This window comes from Staurois parvus, unplaced genomic scaffold (genome assembly GCF_062004578.1).
Source record: "Staurois parvus isolate SC_StPar_1 unplaced genomic scaffold, SC_StPar_1.0 ptg001674l, whole genome shotgun sequence".
NCBI classification, from domain to species: Eukaryota; Metazoa; Chordata; class Amphibia; order Anura; family Ranidae; genus Staurois; species Staurois parvus.
Window position 1 is genome coordinate 167,544 of NW_028319470.1, and position 17,168 is coordinate 184,711.

At 46.4% G+C, this 17,168-nt stretch overlaps 1 protein-coding gene across 3 annotated transcripts in view; it reads right to left on the reverse strand.

Annotated features, from left to right (window-relative positions):
* Positions 1-15,452, reverse strand: part of MRPL48 (mitochondrial ribosomal protein L48) — a 40,077-nt gene extending 24,625 nt beyond the window's left edge. The window contains exons 1-5 of one of the 3 annotated variants that reach the window (XM_089663380.1): positions 15,222-15,452; positions 15,090-15,142; positions 10,293-10,333; positions 6,741-6,829; positions 2,581-2,747 (exon numbers count right to left, since the gene is read on the reverse strand). In XM_089663380.1, the coding sequence (XP_089519506.1) occupies positions 2,581-2,747; positions 6,741-6,829; positions 10,293-10,333; positions 15,090-15,142 (350 nt within the window). In that variant the 5' untranslated portion in view covers positions 15,222-15,452. The remainder of the gene's footprint in view (positions 1-2,580; positions 2,748-6,740; positions 6,830-10,292; positions 10,334-15,089; positions 15,143-15,221) is intronic. The other 2 variants (XM_089663379.1, XM_089663377.1) reach the window with 2 other exon arrangements.
* Positions 15,453-17,168: the final 1,716 nt, after the last annotated feature.

Below are 17,168 nucleotides of genomic sequence, written 5' to 3' on the forward strand. Positions count from 1 at the left end.
AAAATTTGATTTTTTACATTTTTTTTTTATTGGACATGTGTAATAGTAAAAAGTCAAAAATATTGTTTTTTCCCCTCAAAATTGTCGCTTTTCTTTGTTTAGAACGTAAAAAAAGAAAAAAAAATGCACAGCCGATCAAATAAAAAAAAGTGCTATTTGTGGGAAAAAAAGGACGTAAATTTAATTTGGTTATAGCGTTGCATGACTGCACAATTGTCAGTTAAATAACGCAGCGCCGTAACGCAAAAAATGGCCTGGTCAGGAAGGGGGGTAAATCCTCTGACACCTAACAGCAACAAATGTGGATCACACCTGTACAGAGAAGGTGATCATGGATATCTATAGCTACAAGTCTGATCCCTACATCTGTACAGAGACGGCGATCATGGATATCTATAGCTACAAGTCTGATCCCTACATCTGTACAGAGACGACGATCATGGATATCTATAGCTACAAGTCTGATCCCTACATCTGTACAGAGATGGTGATCATGGATATCTATAACTACAAGTCTGATCCCTACATCTGTACAGAGACGGCGATCATGGATATCTATAGCTACAAGTCTGATCCCTACATCTGTACAGAGACGGTGATCATGGATATCTATAGCTACAAGTCTGATCCCTACATCTGTAGGGAGACGGTGATCATGAATATCTATAGCTACAAGTCTGATCCCTACATCTGTACAGAGATGGTGATCATGGATATCTATAGCTACAATTTGGATCCCTACATCTGTACAGAGATGGTGATCGTGGATATCTATAGCTACAAGTCTGATCCCTACATCTGTACAGAGACGGCGATCATGGATATCTATAGCTACAAGTCTGATCCCTACATCTGTACAGAGACGGCGATCATGGATATCTATAGCTACAAGTCTGATCCCTACATCTGTACAGAGACGGCGATCATGGATATCTATAGCTACAAGTCTGATCCCTACATCTGTACAGAGACGGCGATCATGGATATCTATAGCTACAAGTCTGATCCCTACATCTGTACAGAGACGGCGATCATGGATATCTATAGCTACAAGTCTGATCCCTACATCTGTACAGAGACGGCGATCATGGATATCTATAGCTACAAGTCTGATCCCTACATCTGTACAGAGATGGTGATCATGGATATCTATAGCTACAATTTGGATCCCTACATCTGTACAGAGACGGCGATCATGGATATCTATAGCTACAAGTCTGATCCCTACATCTGTACAGAGATGGTGATCATGGATATCTATAGCTACAATTTGGATCCCTACATCTGTACAGAGATGGTGATCATGGATATCTATAGCTACAAGTCTGATCCCTACATCTGTACAGAGATGGTGATCATGGATATCTATAGCTACAATTTGGATCCCTACATCTGTACAGAGATGGTGATCATGGATATCTATAGCTACAAGTCTGATCCCTACATCTGTACAGAGATGGTGATCATGGATATCTATAGCTACAATTTGGATCCCTACATCTGTACAGAGATGGTGATCGTGGATATCTATAGCTACAAGTCTGATCCCTACATCTGTACAGAGACGGCGATCATGGATATCTATAGCTACAAGTCTGATCCCTACATCTGTACAGAGATGGTGATCATGGATATCTATAGCTACAATTTGGATCCCTACATCTGTACAGAGACGGCGATCATGGATATCTATAGCTACAAGTCTGATCCCTACATCTGTACAGAGATGGTGATCATGGATATCTATAGCTACAATTTGGATCCCTACATCTGTACAGAGATGGTGATCATGGATATCTATAGCTACAAGTCTGATCCCTACATCTGTACAGAGATGGTGATCATGGATATCTATAGCTACAATTTGGATCCCTACATCTGTACAGAGATGGTGATCGTGGATATCTATAGCTACAAGTCTGATCCCTACATCTGTACAGAGATGGTGATCATGGATATCTATAGCTACAATTTGGATCCCTACATCTGTACAGAGATGGTGATCGTGGATATCTATAGCTACAAGTCTGATCCCTACATCTGTACAGAGATGGTGATCGTGGATATCTATACAGAGATGGTGATCGTGGATATCTATAGCTACAAGTCTGATCCCTACATCTGTACAGAGACGGTGATCATGGATATCTATAGCTACAAGTCTGATCCCTACATCTGTACAGAGACGGTGATCATGGATATCTATAGCTACAAGTCTGATCCCTACATCTGTACAGAGACGGTGATCATGGATATCTATAGCTACAAGTCTGATCCCTACATCTGTACAGAGATGGTGATCATGGATATCTATAGCTACAATTTGGATCCCTACATCTGTACAGAGATGGTGATCATGGATATCTATAGCTACAAGTCTGATCCCTACATCTGTACAGAGACGGTGATCATGGATATCTATAGCTACAATTTGGATCCCTACATCTGTACAGAGACGGTGATCATGGATATCTATAGCTACAATTTGGATCCCTACATCTGTACAGAGATGGTGAATATGGATTTAAATTTTCTCTATGCGAGCTGCCAGCCATGACAGAATGACAACGGAGGACTTACCTCTCCTCCACAGCGATGGACATCTGGTTAAAGAATTTATGAATATACCGGACAAATTTTTCTACGTAGTACATGTTGTAGCCGGTCACCTGGAAGTTCAGAGTGCCGTATTCGTAGTCTGTGCCTTCTTTAATCTCCTTCTGCGGTTTACTTTTTTTTTTTACCTGCTGAGAATTAATTAACATTAAAATGTATGTTTGGACAAAACAAAAAAATTCAGTACGTCTCTGCAATGCATGCGCCTTTCCCCATATTTTATCACTTTAAAAAATGCCGCAAGTGCAGAAAAATAACTGGTGATGTGGCAGAAACCCTGTGAGCTCCTAAGTAGTCTGAAAGGCCACCCTGACTAAATTAACCTCCTTAGCGGTTTTCCCGAGTGTAGCTCGGGGTAAAATTTCAATACCAAGAGCGGTAACCCCGAGCTACACTGAAATTTGACCATGCGGCGTTGCTCAGGGGGTCCCTGCAGCACTTACCTTGTCCTTCTCTCCCACGATGTGTCCCCTGCAGCGTCCCCGGCCCTCTCCGCCGGCCGATGCCGGCATCCGGCTTCCGTGTTCCGGTTCCTGTGACGTCGGGACGTACGGGCGCCGGAACCAGCGGGAAATTTGAAATTTTTTAAAAATGTCATTTTTGCTGTCATTGCTGTTTCAATGTATTTCACATACATTTTGTCCCGAGTGCTTTGTCCGGCGCCCTGCCTGCATTTTGACTGTTCTTTCTGCCTGGAAACTTAGAAGTCCATGGCATCCAAAAAGCGTCCCTTTACGTCAAAAACGGTTTTAGAACAGCGATAGTAAATCACAACCACTTGCAGAATTGAGTGATAATGATTCGTGGGGGAAATTCGTCATCAGACACTGAAAACGATTCTGCGACTTTGCTCAGCGATGTGCGAATTTGCCTCTGTATTTCAAATTTCAGTGTTTTTGGTTTGATTATATTATTGAATTAAATTTATTATATTATTAATTTTTATGATTTATTAAATTATAATTTATGATTTTGTGTTTCAAATTTGTGTTTTTGGTTTGATTACATTATTGAATTAAATTTATTATTATATTATTATTTTTTATGATTATTTATTAAATTATAATTTATGATTTCATGTTTCACGTTTTATCATACCCGGGATGTTTACTAGACTCTTGTTCGGACAGATTTCAGTGAGTTATTCCTAAAAATTACAGCCTACAATAAAAAAAACTACATATTTCCATGCAAAAAAATGGTACCGCTTTCAGCACAAAAAAAAAATCGGAAAGAATCATACCGCCGAGGAGGTTAATACACTCCAGCCATATCACATCAGACACTACCTTTGTCAGCAGGCATCAGACAGGTGTTTGGGAAGTGTTTTTAACGCTTCTCAAATGCCTATGAAAATTCTGCACATGGCAGCACACAATGCTGTTCACACTGAAGTGTTAGCGTCGCGCCAAAACCGACGCCTCATGTCCAGTCAGGAGGAGTTGAAGCCTCCCATTCAAGGGTATGGTGAAGCTTCTCAAGCGCCTAGCAGGCGTTTGCAAGGATTTTGCGGAGTGTTAACACCATTAAACTTCATTATAGGTGTTTGTGGTGCGATTTTAACGCTCTGCCTATCAAACGCCAAAAAAATGCGCATAAGGCGTTTGGGGAGCGTTAAAATCCCTACAGGAGTGCTGATTAGGACAGGTGTTCTTTATTAACCTCTTAGCGCCGGCGTCTACCGGCCCTTTAAGAGTTTCAGAAGCCGGGAGGCGGCCGGGGTTTTAGGGTCATGTGACCGCTTTGATTTACCATCACGGTGGTTACATGATCGGAAAAGGTCCCGATCGCAAGGGGAGATCGGGACCTTTCCGTGAGTCATGGACATATGTGCTGGGAGCACGCAGGGCATGCGCTCTCAGCACATATGTATTTTCTAATTGCACGCAAACATGCAGCCGCTCGGAGTCAAGGCCCAGACGCCGAGAGGCCGCATATTTGCGTGCGCTCGGCGTCAAGGGATTAACTAACTCCTATATAAGACAGCACTCGTCGTTTTCTTTGTTACGATTAACCTCTTGGCCCTGGCCGAACGCAAATGTGCGGCCTCCCGGCGTCTGGGCCTAGACGCCGAGCAGCCGCACATTTGTGGTCTATTAAAAAAAGCATATGTGCTGAGAGCGCGCGCCCTGCATACTCCCAGCACACATATCCAGTACTCACGGAAAAGGTCCCGATCTTCTCTAATCGATCAGGACCTTTCCCGATCATGTGACCGCCGTGACGGCGTGTCACGGAGGTCACATGACCCTAAACCCCGGCTTCTGAAACCCTTAAAGGGCCGGGAGGCTCTGGTGCCATGGGGTTATGCACGAGGTCGTGTGAAACGCGTTAACAGGTCCTGTATTCATGTCCTGGTGTTTTGTGTGTCCTATGGATCAATAAATACACACTATATTCATTTATCCTACGGTGTGCGGCTGACCTTCCTGTTTCTATTCACCAAGACCGACTTGTGATCTCAACCCCTCACCACAAGAGTATTTCCATGTAAAGTCGGCAACCTGGTGAGGATGAACAAAAATTCTTTTTATTTAGTCCAAGGAGTACACATGTTCCAAACAGAGGCAACGCACTCTGTTTTGGCTCTCTTTGGAACATGTGTACTTCTTGGACAAAATTAAAGAGAAATTTTATTCATCCTCACCTGGTTGCCGACTTTATCTATATGGAAGGACGTGGAGAACCACGTGGGGATCCTGAAAGCCCTCTGGACTCTAAGCATGCTCTATGTCACACCCTATATATGGGTAAAACATGAAACATGGTCAAAGAGATGGAATTAGCCCTTAAAATGTGTATGAAATGGACTGGAATATCACCTGCTTTAGGCTACATCCATACAGCAGTGCAGCAGCGGATAGTTTGCCGCTTTCAGAGGTGGCTAAATGCTGTCCTTGGATGCAGCAACACTCTGTGCTGTGGGCCCATACATGCTGGACAATCAGCTGCGGCCAGTTTGTGCACAGTTAAAAGCAGGGGCGGACTGACCATTTGGAAACTCGGGCACTGCCAGAGGGCCCGGGGTCAGTAGGGGGCCCGATGAGATGCCCCTGATACCTTTTTCATAGGCTTTTTTGAGTTTGGGCAAGGACACAGGGGCCCCATGATCCCCTATTGCCCGGGGGCCTCATGAGTTGTCAGTCCGCCCCTGGTTAAAAGTCAACACAACCACCTCTCTTCTTATCTTTCTTTATCTCTCCAACTGACTTCTTTTTTCTCTTCTATTTTCTTCCACCCCCCCCTTTTTTTTTTTTGTTTTTGTTTTTTTTTTTTCATTTGGATTTTGATTTATATTCTAGTTTATACGGAACTAGCTCGTTTTGTCTCCTACATCTCGTCGTGGATGCCCTCCTCAACACAATATTTATTCATATCTCCGTAATACCTGCCATTATGTTATTGATCCTTACATTTCTCTTTTTTTTATGGAACTATTTTCACCTTTTCATATGCATCATTGTTACATATGTGCGATGGCTTTTCTTATGTATTATTATAATACAGTATTTATAAAGCGCCAACAGTTCACTCAGCGCTGCATGTACATTTGGACCTGTTTTCATTTTTCCTACATGCCATGTACTGTTAAACTGTTGAAAACGTAATAAAGACAAATTTGCCTTTACTAGTCAACACAAATGCCAACCGTGGACTCCGGGTGGGTTGGCCAGAGGCTCTAATCACAATCAGAAGAGTATTTACAGTGAAGGAAATAAGTATTTGATCCCCTGCTGATGTTGAATGTTTGCCCACTCACAAAGAAATGATCGGTCTAAAAATCGAATGTTCGGTGTATTGTAACACTGAGAGACAGAATAGCAACAAAAGATTCAAAAGAATGCATGTCTAACAAATGATGTACTGATTTGCATGTTCACTGTATATGTGAGTGTTGTTGGCCGTTTATTTGTACAGAATACAAATCTAACAGCCACTGCTGAGAGCTACAGTTGTTTGCACATAGCATGTGTGGGTAAAGTTTGCAATCAGCACTCTTGCTGGAAGCTGCCCCAACCGCTGCTAAACTGACATGTAAATGTAGCCGCAATCTGTTTTGGCATTTAATGTTTGGTAAATATAATGCTGTTCTCTCCTGTAAGAAAACCATTAAAGCTCCTTACAACTTCAGGTGGCACCAAGTGTTTGTATCTGCCGATGCCATGCGCCGGATGTGACCGGTAACATCTTTTACTTTCCTGATTCAGAAATCCTGAAAAAAAAAAAGTTATTATTATACAGGATTTATATAGCGCCAGCGGTTTGCTCAGCGCTTTACATTATAGTGGGAGACAATACAGTTCAATACAAGAGGGATTTGAGGGCCCTGATCCTTGGAGCTTACAATCTAGGAGGGAGGGGTGAATGGTACAATAGGTAATAACTGTGGGGGATGGAGTGGTTTGAAGAGTAGAGGATTCCACTCTTAGAAGAGGGAGGGATAGGCTTCCCTGAAGAGATAGGTTTTCAGTGATCGCCTAAAAGTGAGCAGAGTAGGCGATAGTCTGATAGGGGTAGGGAGTTCCAGAGGATGGGTGATGTCCTGGAGAAGTCCTGGAGACGAGCATGGGAGAAGGGGATAAGGGAGATAGAAAGTAGGAGGTCTTGTGAGGAGCGGAGAGTACAGTTTGGTGATATTTAGAGACAAGATTGGTGATGTAAGTTGGGGCAGTGTTGTGGATAGCTTTATACGTCAGTGTTAGTGTTTTGAATTTTATCCGTTGGGCAACTGGAAGCCAGTGGAGGGATTGGCAGAGAGGGGTGGAGACACTGAGTGGAGGCCAGTGGAGGGATTGGCAGAGAGGGGTGGGGGACAGTGGAGGGACTGGCAGAGAGGGGTGGGGGACAGTGGAGGGACTGGCAGAGAGGGGTGGGGGACAGTGGAGGGATTGGCAGAGAGGGGTGGGGGACAGTGGGATTGGCAGAGAGGGGTGGGGGACAGTGGAGGGATTGGCAGAGAGGGGTGGGGGACAGTGGAGGGATTGGCAGAGAGGGGTGGCAGATACAGAACGATTAGTAAGGTGGATAAGTCTGGCAGCAGTATTCATGATAGACTGAAGAGGGGATAGCCTGTGATGAGGTCGGCCAATGAGGAGGGAGTTACAATAGTCAAGGCGAGATATAACAGGGGAGGGAATAAGTTGCTTAGTGGTTTCCGAGGTTAGGAACGGGCGTATCTTGGAGATGTTGCGGAGGTGAAGTCTACATGATTTTGTCAGTGATTGGACCTGGGGCTGGAAGGACAGATGGGAGTCTAGGATTACACCTAGTACCCTGGCATGAGGGGAGGGACTGATGATTGTGTTATCGATATTTATGGAGAAGTCATTGGAGGGGGCACGAGCTGGGGGGAATACTAAGAGCTCAGTTTTGGAAAGATTGAGTAGTAGTAGGAAAGTTTACTGTCATTTATTATTATTATTACACAGGATTTATAGAGCACCAACAGTTTACTCAGCGCTTTACAATATAAGGGAGACAATACAACAATACAGTTCAATACAAGAGGGTTATGAGGCCCTGCTCCTTGGACCTTACAAACTAAGAGGGAGGGGCTGGTGGTACAAACGGTAATAGCTGTGGGGGATGGACTGGTAGGAGGAATAGAATATTCCATTAATAGCTGAGGGCAGGATAGGCTTCCCTGAAGAGAGAGGTTTTCAAAGATCACCTAAAAGTGAGCAGAGTAGGCGATATAGTCTGACAAATTGGGGTAGAGAGTTCCAGAGGATGGGGGAAGCTCTGGAGAAGTCCTGGAGACGAGCACGGGAGAAGGAGACAAGGGAGCTAGAGAGCAGGGGGTCGTGCGAGGAGCGGAGAGAACGGTTTGGGTGAGATTTGGAGACAAAATTGGTGATGCAATTTGGGGCGGAGTTATAAATGGCGTTATATGTTATTACAGATTTACCTGAAATTGAATGACAAGCTGCAAATAACATCAGAAATAAAAATCCCCATAACACAATATAAGAAAAATCAAACATTTAAGGTTGTCTTTAGCTGCAATTTTAGGCTAAAGAAATTTTAAATAAAATTTTAATTGAAATTAAAATGAAATAAATTAAATTTAACCACTTCCTGTCCAGCCCATGTACATAAATGGCCGGACAGGAGCAGTGCAGGAGCGGGTGGCCGTTTATAAACATCCTACCGCATCCTTTGCCTGTTCGTGCTCCCTGGGAGCGCGCGGTACCGCGATCTGGTGCCCGCTGTGTCCAGAGGAACACCGATCGCTGTACAGGACCTCTGTGTGAGGCCCCGATCATGTGATCACTGATTGGCCAATCAGTGATCACATGAATAGTAGTAAGCAAGATGTCACTTCTGACATCATTGCTTACTACTTGTGAAATCTGTGAATGATCACAGAGATCACATGGTACAAGGCTATTCACAACAGCCTTGTACCATGTGACAACCTGTGACCAATCACAGCTCTCACAGTATTTCTTAATGGCTGCAAGAATGCAGCCAGATAGAAGGAGACATTATTGCTTTTACAGCCTTTATGGGTGTAAAAGCAATCAGTGTAAAAAAAAAAAAAATCTTCATTACCCCCCACAAGTAGTACAGTGTCACAATGGTGACAGTGTACTGCTAGGGTGACAGTAGGTAAAAACACAAACAATAATATAAAAAAATAAAAAAATGTAAATTTTTTTAAAAAAAATTATAATTTTTGGTTATAAACTAATTTGATTTTTTTTTTGTATGTAAAAAAAAAAAACACAAATAATAATATAAAGAAGTAAAATTAAAATGTAAAAAATATATTTTTTTTAATTACAATTTTTGGTTATAAACTAATTTGGCTTATTTTTTTTTTTTTTTTACTAAAAAGGAATACATTTTGGCCAAGATTTATAAAGAAAGATTATTTACAAAATTTTAGAGGAAAAACACTTTTTTTTCCAAATGTTTGGACTATTTCATTTATATAGCAAAAAAATAAAAATCCCAGTGGTGAATAAATACCATTGCCCTGTTCTCTGCCAAAAGGCCCATCCCATGAGATGTAGGGAAAAAAAAGCAAGGGTGTTGTGGCCTAGCTCTTGTTCTCACAATGGGGTCCTAAACCCATAGTAATACTAAGAGCATCTACAGTACGCCACTTCCGGGGGCACCCAGCCAGGCCAGGTAGCAGTGTTCAGATCAGGAGGCACCGAGCCCCTCGGAACCTTCCACACCAGGGCCCACACCTTATATGGTTCACGCTCCATTTAGTTTCCCATCAGGAAGGTCCCTCCAGGAAGGGTTTCTGTTATCACTGACTTTACTGGATGAACGCTTGTTCCCAATCAGCAAATCAAAAAGTACTGAAATGATCGATATCCTGGGAACAAACATTTTCAGAGGCAAGCAATAACGGTGTGACTGGCTCAGTGGTGGAAGGACGGCATTGGAGCGGGCGAGCGCTCTCTTTGTTTTGTTGGTGGTCCAATCATTGGCAAGTTGTTACCAGTGACAAGATCACAGAGATCACATGGTACAAGGCTAGTCACAACAGCCTTGTACCATGTGACAAGCTGTGACCAATCACAGCTCTCACAGTATTTCTCAATGGCTGCAAGTATGACACAGGCCCACGAGATAACACAACAGCACAATGGAGATCAGGAGAAGGTCTGACAATAATATTCTTCCCCGCAATACACAGATCGCATCATAGAACTCACCCAGATCACGGCACAGGAGACCGCTGCTGCCTGCAGTCCGACTGCAAAACAAATCATATACATGTTATCATTACTACTACAAGTATTTATATTTTATAACTTTCACATCTGTTATTTATTTATTTATTTATTTATCGAGTTTATATAGCGCCAAAGGGTTTGCTCAGCGCTGTACAATAGGGGGGGACAATACATGAAACAGTACAGTAACATCAAACAGCACACAAGGGGTAAGAGGGCCCTACTCTTTTGAGCTTACAATCTAGGAGGGAGGGGGTAGAGGTACAGGAGGAAATGGCTGTGGGGGATGGAGTGGTAGGAGGAGGGAAGGGCAGCGGCTGTTAGGTGAGGGTGGGGTAGGCTTCCCTGAAGAGGTGGGTTTTCAGGGAGCGCCTGAAGGTGAGGAGGGAAGGTGACAGTCTGATGGATTGGGGTAGTGAGTTCCAGAGGATGGGGGAGGACCTGGAGAAGTCTTGCAGTCGTGCGTGGGAGGAGGAGACCAGGGAGCAAGATAGAAGGAGGTCCTGTGAAGAGCGAAGGGTACGGGTAGGGTGGTACTTGGGAATCAGGTCGGTGAGGTAGTTAGGGGCAGTGTTGTGAATGGCTTTGTAGGTCAGAGTGAGCAGTTTGAATTTAATGCGTTGGGCAATGGGGAGCCAGTGGAGGGAGAGGCAGAGGGGGGTGGCAGAGGTGGAGCGGCTGGTGAGGTGGATGAGTCTGGCAGCTGAGTTCAGGATGGTCTGAAGCGGGGAGAGTTTGCACTGGGGTAGGCCGATGAGGAGGGAGTTGCAGTAGTCCAGGCGTGAGATAATCAGGGAGTGAACGAGTAGTTTAGTGGTGTCTGGGGTAAGGAAGGAGCGTATTTTGGCGATGTTGCGAAGGTGGAGCCTGCATGTATTTGTGAGTGATTTGACATGAGGTTGGAAGGAAAGGTTTGAGTCCAGAATGACGCCAAGGACCTTGGCTTGCTGGGCGGGATTGATGGTGGTGTTGTTGGTAGTGATGGAAAGGATGGGGGGGGGGCACGGGAAGGGGGAAAGACGAGAAGCTCGGTTTTGGAGAGGTTGAGTTTGAGGAAATGGAGCGACATCCAGTCAGAGATGTCGTTTAGGAGGTGAGTGATGCGGGTGGAGAAAGTGGAGGTGAGGTGAGGGGTGGAGAGGTAGATTTGAGTATCATCAGCATAGAGGTGGTAGTTGAAGCCGTGGGAGTGTATGAGTTTGCCAAGGGAGGAGGTGTAGATGGAGAAGAGAAGGGGTCCAAGGACAGAGCCCTGGGGGACCCCAACAGAGAGGGGGAGGGAAGAGGAGGTGGCGCCGTTGTAGGAAACGCTGAAGGAGCGTTGGGATAGATAGGACGAGAACCAAGAGAGAGCGGAGTCTCTGATGCCAAGGGAGAGTAGTTTATTAAGGAGGAGGGGGTGGTCGACTGTGTCAAAAGCCGCAGAGAGGTCTAGGAGGAGGAGGACAGAGTAGTCGCCTTTGGCTTTGGCGGTTAGTAGATCGTTGGTGATTTTGAGGAGGGCGGTTTCGGTGGAGTGTAGGGGACGGAAGCCAGACTGTAGTGGGTCAAGGAGGTTGTTGTCAGTTAGGTGGGCGCTTAGGCGATCGTAGACCAAGCGCTCAAGGAGCTTGGACATGAGTGGCAGCAGGGAAATTGGTCTGAGGTTGTTGAGGTCAGTGGGGTCCAGGGAGGGCTTTTTGAGTATGGGGGTGATGTGCGCATGTTTTAGGGGGGAGGGGAAGACGCCAGTAGCGAGGGAGAGATTGAAGATGTGGGTAAGGGAGCGGATGAGGGAAGAGGGGGGTGACCGGAGGAGTTGAGAGGGGATAGGGTCCAGGGGGCAGGTAGTGAGGCGGGCTTCTGAGAAGACTCTGGTGACTTCCTCAGTGGTAGTAGGGCTGAAGGAGTGCAGTGATGGGGGGGTTACGGTAGGCAGGGCCTTGGGTGTGGTGGGGGGCAGTGCCGTTGCAAGGACAGAGGAGGGGAGAGATGAGAGGGTGATGGAAGGGGGGAGGCTAGATGGGGAATTGTTCCGGCCCTCAATGATTCTACAATCCCTACATGAATGCAGGGGTGTATTTGCCACAAGGCAGTTGCCTAGGGTGGCATTTTTCAGGGGGGCAGGGGCATTTTGCAGGGGGGAAGTGCCATCCTCTGAAAGAAGGAAAGGAGAGGGGCTGCTTGATGGTGTATGCAGAGCCTGACTCTTGTTCCCGGGGAGCTGTGAAGGCGAGTGTCTTATCTCTTGCCGGGGTGGGGTGCCAGTGTATGGGGGGCAGTGGTAGTGGAAGGCTCTCTTGGGTGGGGGTGGGGTGTTATTGGTCAATGTCAGGCTCTCTTCGTGGGGAAGGTGGGTGTTGGCTGGTGTCAGGGTCTCTCCATTGGGGGGGGGAGCCAAGTTTTGTGTTGCCTTGGGCAGCATGAAACCTAAATACATAAATTACAGCCAGTTTGGACAGGAGACAAAGTTTATGTAAACCCAACGTTTCATATTCCTGATCTGTGCCTGCTGTACCATGTACTTGTATGAAGACATCTCCTCTTCTCTCTGTATTGCATCCTGTGTGTGAAATCCCTGGTGTCCCCGCCAGGCCCCTCTGCGTTCCTATAAAAAAAACTGACCACGCTAGACAGGAAAGCACAGTGTGGTCAGTTCTCTAGCTATGCTGAGAACTCAGCCTGCTCTCCTCCAATCATCAGGCTTGTCCTGACACCCCCCTCCATAGCCATTGACTGGGATGATCAGTGTCCTGCCGTTTCTCCTGCCCTAGCTCTTACACAGCCGAGAACAGAGGGAATGTGAGCACCTATAACAAAGGGGAAAAGGGTATTTATGTTTTCTATATCTATACACAAAATGCTTTTGCCTTTCATTTCTATTTGAAACAGAATGGGTTGTTTTCCAAGGTGAGCGTTTACATATACCATAAACCACCATGATGATGACATGCTGGGAGTTGTAGTGATCTGTAGGAGGATAAATGGAGGGCATGCTGGGAGTTGCAATCCTCCATGTAAGAGTCGCAGAATCTAGCATTAATAATAGAATTGCTGGGTGCTGTTCTCCTCAATATAAAAATAAATATAAGACATGCTGGGAGTTGTAGTGTCCTGTAGGAGGATGATGAGATGCTGGGAGTTGTAGTGTCCTGTAGAAGGATGGGTGGAGGACATGCTGGGAGTTGTAGTGTCCTGTAGGATGGAAGGATGAGATGCTGGGAGTTGTAGTGTCCTGTAGGAGGATGGAGGACATGCTGGGAGTTGTAGTGTCCTGTAGGACGATGGATGGAGGACATGCTGGGAGTTGTAGTGTCCTGTAGGAGAACGGATGATGACATGCTGGGAGTTGTAGTGTCCTGTAGGAGGATGGATGGATGACACGCTGGGAGTTGTGTCCTGTAGGATGGATGGAGGAGATGCTGGGCGATGTAGTGTCCTGTAGGAGGACATGCTGGGAGTTGTAGTGTCCTGTAGGAGGATCGATGGAGGACACGCTGGGAGTTGTAGTGTCCTGTAGAAGGATGGATGGAGGAAATGCTGGGAGTTGTAGTGTCCTGTAGGAGGATGGAGGACATGCTGGGAGTTTTAGTGTCCTGTAGGATGGAAGGATAATACGCTGGGAGTTGTAGTGTCCTGTAGGATGGAAGGATGAGATGCTGGGAGTTGTAGTGTCCTGTAGGATGGAAGGATGAGATGCTGGGAGTTGTAGTGTCCTGTAGGAGGATGGATGGAGGACATGCTGGGAGTTGTAGGGTCCTGTAGGATGGATGGAGGAGATGCTGGGAGTTGTAGTATTCTGTAGAACGGATGGAGATGCTGGGGGTTGTAGTGTCCTGTAGGAGGATGGATGGAGGACATGCTGGGGGTTGTAGTGTCCTGTAGGAGGATGGATGGAGGACATGCTGGGAGTTGTAGTGTCCTGTGGGAGGGTGGATGGAGGACATGCTGGGAGTTGTAGTGTCCTGTAGGAGGATGGATGGAGGACATGCTGGGAGTTGTAGTGTCCTGTAGGAGGGTGGATGGAGGACATGCTGGGGGTTTTAGTGTCCTGTAGGAGGATGGATGGAGGACATGCTGGGAGTTGTAGTGTCCTGTAGGAGGATGGATGGAGGACATGCTGGGAGTTGTAGTGTCCTGTAGGAGGATGGATGGAGGACATGCTGGGAGTTGTAGTGTCCTGTAGGAGGATGGATGGAGGACATGCTGGGAGTTGTAGTGTCCTGTAGGAGGGTGGATGGAGGACATGCTGGGGGTTTTAGTGTCCTGTAGGAGGATGGATGGAGGACATGCTGGGAGTTGTAGTGTCCTGTAGGAGGATGGATGGAGGACATGCTGGGAGTTGTAGTGTCCTGTAGGAGGGTGGATGGAGGACATGCTGGGGGTTTTAGTGTCCTGTAGGAGGATGGATGGAGGACATGCTGGGAGTTGTAGTGTCCTGTAGGAGGGTGGATGGAGGACATGCTGGGAGTTGTAGTGTCCTGTGGGAGGGTGGATGGAGGACATGCTGGGAGTTGTAGTGTCCTGTAGGAGGATGGATGGAGGACATGCTGGGAGTTGTAGTGTCCTGTAGGAGGATGGATGGAGGACATGCTGGGAGTTGTAGTGTCCTGTAGGAGGGTGGATGGAGGACATGCTGGGGGTTTTAGTGTCCTGTAGAAGAACGGATGGAGGACATGCTGGGAGTTGTAGTGTCATGTAGGAGGACATGCTGGGAGTTGCAGTGTCCTGTAGGAGGATGGATGGAGGACATGCTGGGAGTTGTAGTCCGGTGTCAGTGATGACAGGTTCTCTTACCAGCTCAGGGCCGCCATGTATCTGATCAGAGTCTCCCCTCGTACAGCCAACATCTGGGGGGACAGAGAGATCAGATCCCGGACCCCCAGTATTCCCATCCCCCTCCCTCTACCCCCTCCAGCCATCCATTACCTCGTCCCCTCTCTGTGCTCTTCACCTTCTCGCCGCATGGGGGACGGAAATGTTTGGAGCACTCGGTGTGCGCCGAGAAATCCCTCCCCCCGACCCGCACACGACGTTCCGCCTCACCCCGGGACACACGGCGGATGGAATACTGAATCCTCCTCAGTGTGTGTACCGGGGGGCGTGGCCTGTCAGTGAGAGGAGAAGACCTGAGCAGAGGGTCTCATGATTCTGCTGGAAATGTAAGTGTCGGGGAACTCCTCATTGTCATCACTATTACCACACCGGGTGCAGTACCAGATGTGGTCGGCAGGTGGCGCTCTGTGACACGGATGTATAGTGTCTGTCACAGTACTGGAAGAAGTGCAATTGTGGATGTGGCCGACAGGTGGCGCTCTGGTGTGTATATGTGTGTACATGTGTGTGTGTGTATGATTGTGTACATGGGTGTATAGGTGTGTATATGGGTGTGTACCAGGGGCAGACTGACCATTCGGAAACTCGGGCACCACCCGAGGGCCCGGGGTCAGTAAGGGGACCCATGAGATGTCCCTGGTACCTTTCATAGGCTTTTTTGGGTGTGGTTTGAGTGTGGGCGAGGACACAGGGGCCCCATGATCCCCTATTGCCTGGGGGCCCCATGAGTTGTCAGTTCGCCCCTGGTGTGTACATGTGTGTATATGGGTGTGTACGGGTGTATAGGTTTGTATAGGTGTGTACATGGGTGTATTGCAGGCTATAGACAGGTCAAAAATTGTCTGTTTTTAAAAAACAAAAAATCGGTCGTTCGATCGGCCGATGTTACCACCAACGGTAAAAAATATCGCCCGATTTTTGGCCCGTCTACAGCTGGCATTTAACCCCATAATTACTTCTGTCCCTGCAGAGACAGGGGAGAAGGAGAAGAAGGAGAACTCCAGTCCGCTATTATATTTTATATGAAAAGTCTTGCGGTTGCAACAATGTATCCATTTGTATCTATTTCGGATACAGATGGTTTTATTCGGATACAAATGGATACATTGTTGCAACCGCAAGACTTTTCATATAAAATATAATAGCGGACTGGAGTTTTTCTTCTTCTTGTAGGTCACAGATCATGTGCATTTTTTTTATCGGTAAAATGATCAGCCGATTTGCCCATCATTGCCGGGAAACTCGGCCGATCGTCAAAATCGCCCGCGAATTTTCCAACGTGCCTGATAAAAAAAAAATATGCAAAAAGTCCGAAAAACGGCCAACCAATTAACCCACTAACGGTGCGAAAATCGGCCAATTTTTTTTCCGGACGAAAAAAATCGGCCGATTTTCGACCCATCTATGGCCAGCATATAGGTGTGTATATGGGTGTATAGGTGTATACATGAGTGTATAGGTGTGTATATGGGTGCATCTGTCTGTCACTGTACTGGAAGGAGAGTGCAATTGTGGATGTGGCCGAGTGGTGTGTATAGGTGTGTACATGAGTGTATAGGTGTGTATATAGGTGTGTACATGAGTGTATAGGTGTGTACATGAGTGTATATAGGTGTGTATATAGGTGTGTACATGAGTGTATATAGGTGTGTACATGAGCGTATAGGTGTGTATATAGGTGTGTACATGAGTGTATATAGGTGTGTATATAGGTGTGTACATGAGTGTATATAGGTGTGTACATGAGTGTATAGGTGTGTACATGAGTGTATAGGTGTGTGTATAAATGAGTGTATATGGGTGCATCTGTCACAGTACTGGAAGGAGAATGCAGTTGTGGATGTGGCCGACAGGTGGCGCTCTGGTGTGTATATGGGTGTACAGGTGTGTACATGGATGTATAGGTATGTATAGGTGTGTACATGGGTGTATAGGTGTGTATATGGGTGCATAGGTGTGCATATGGGTGACGCAATGCGGTGCCCAACCCCTGCCCTTCTCACCAACTCGTGACAAAGGACCAGCCAATCTCGCACCGTG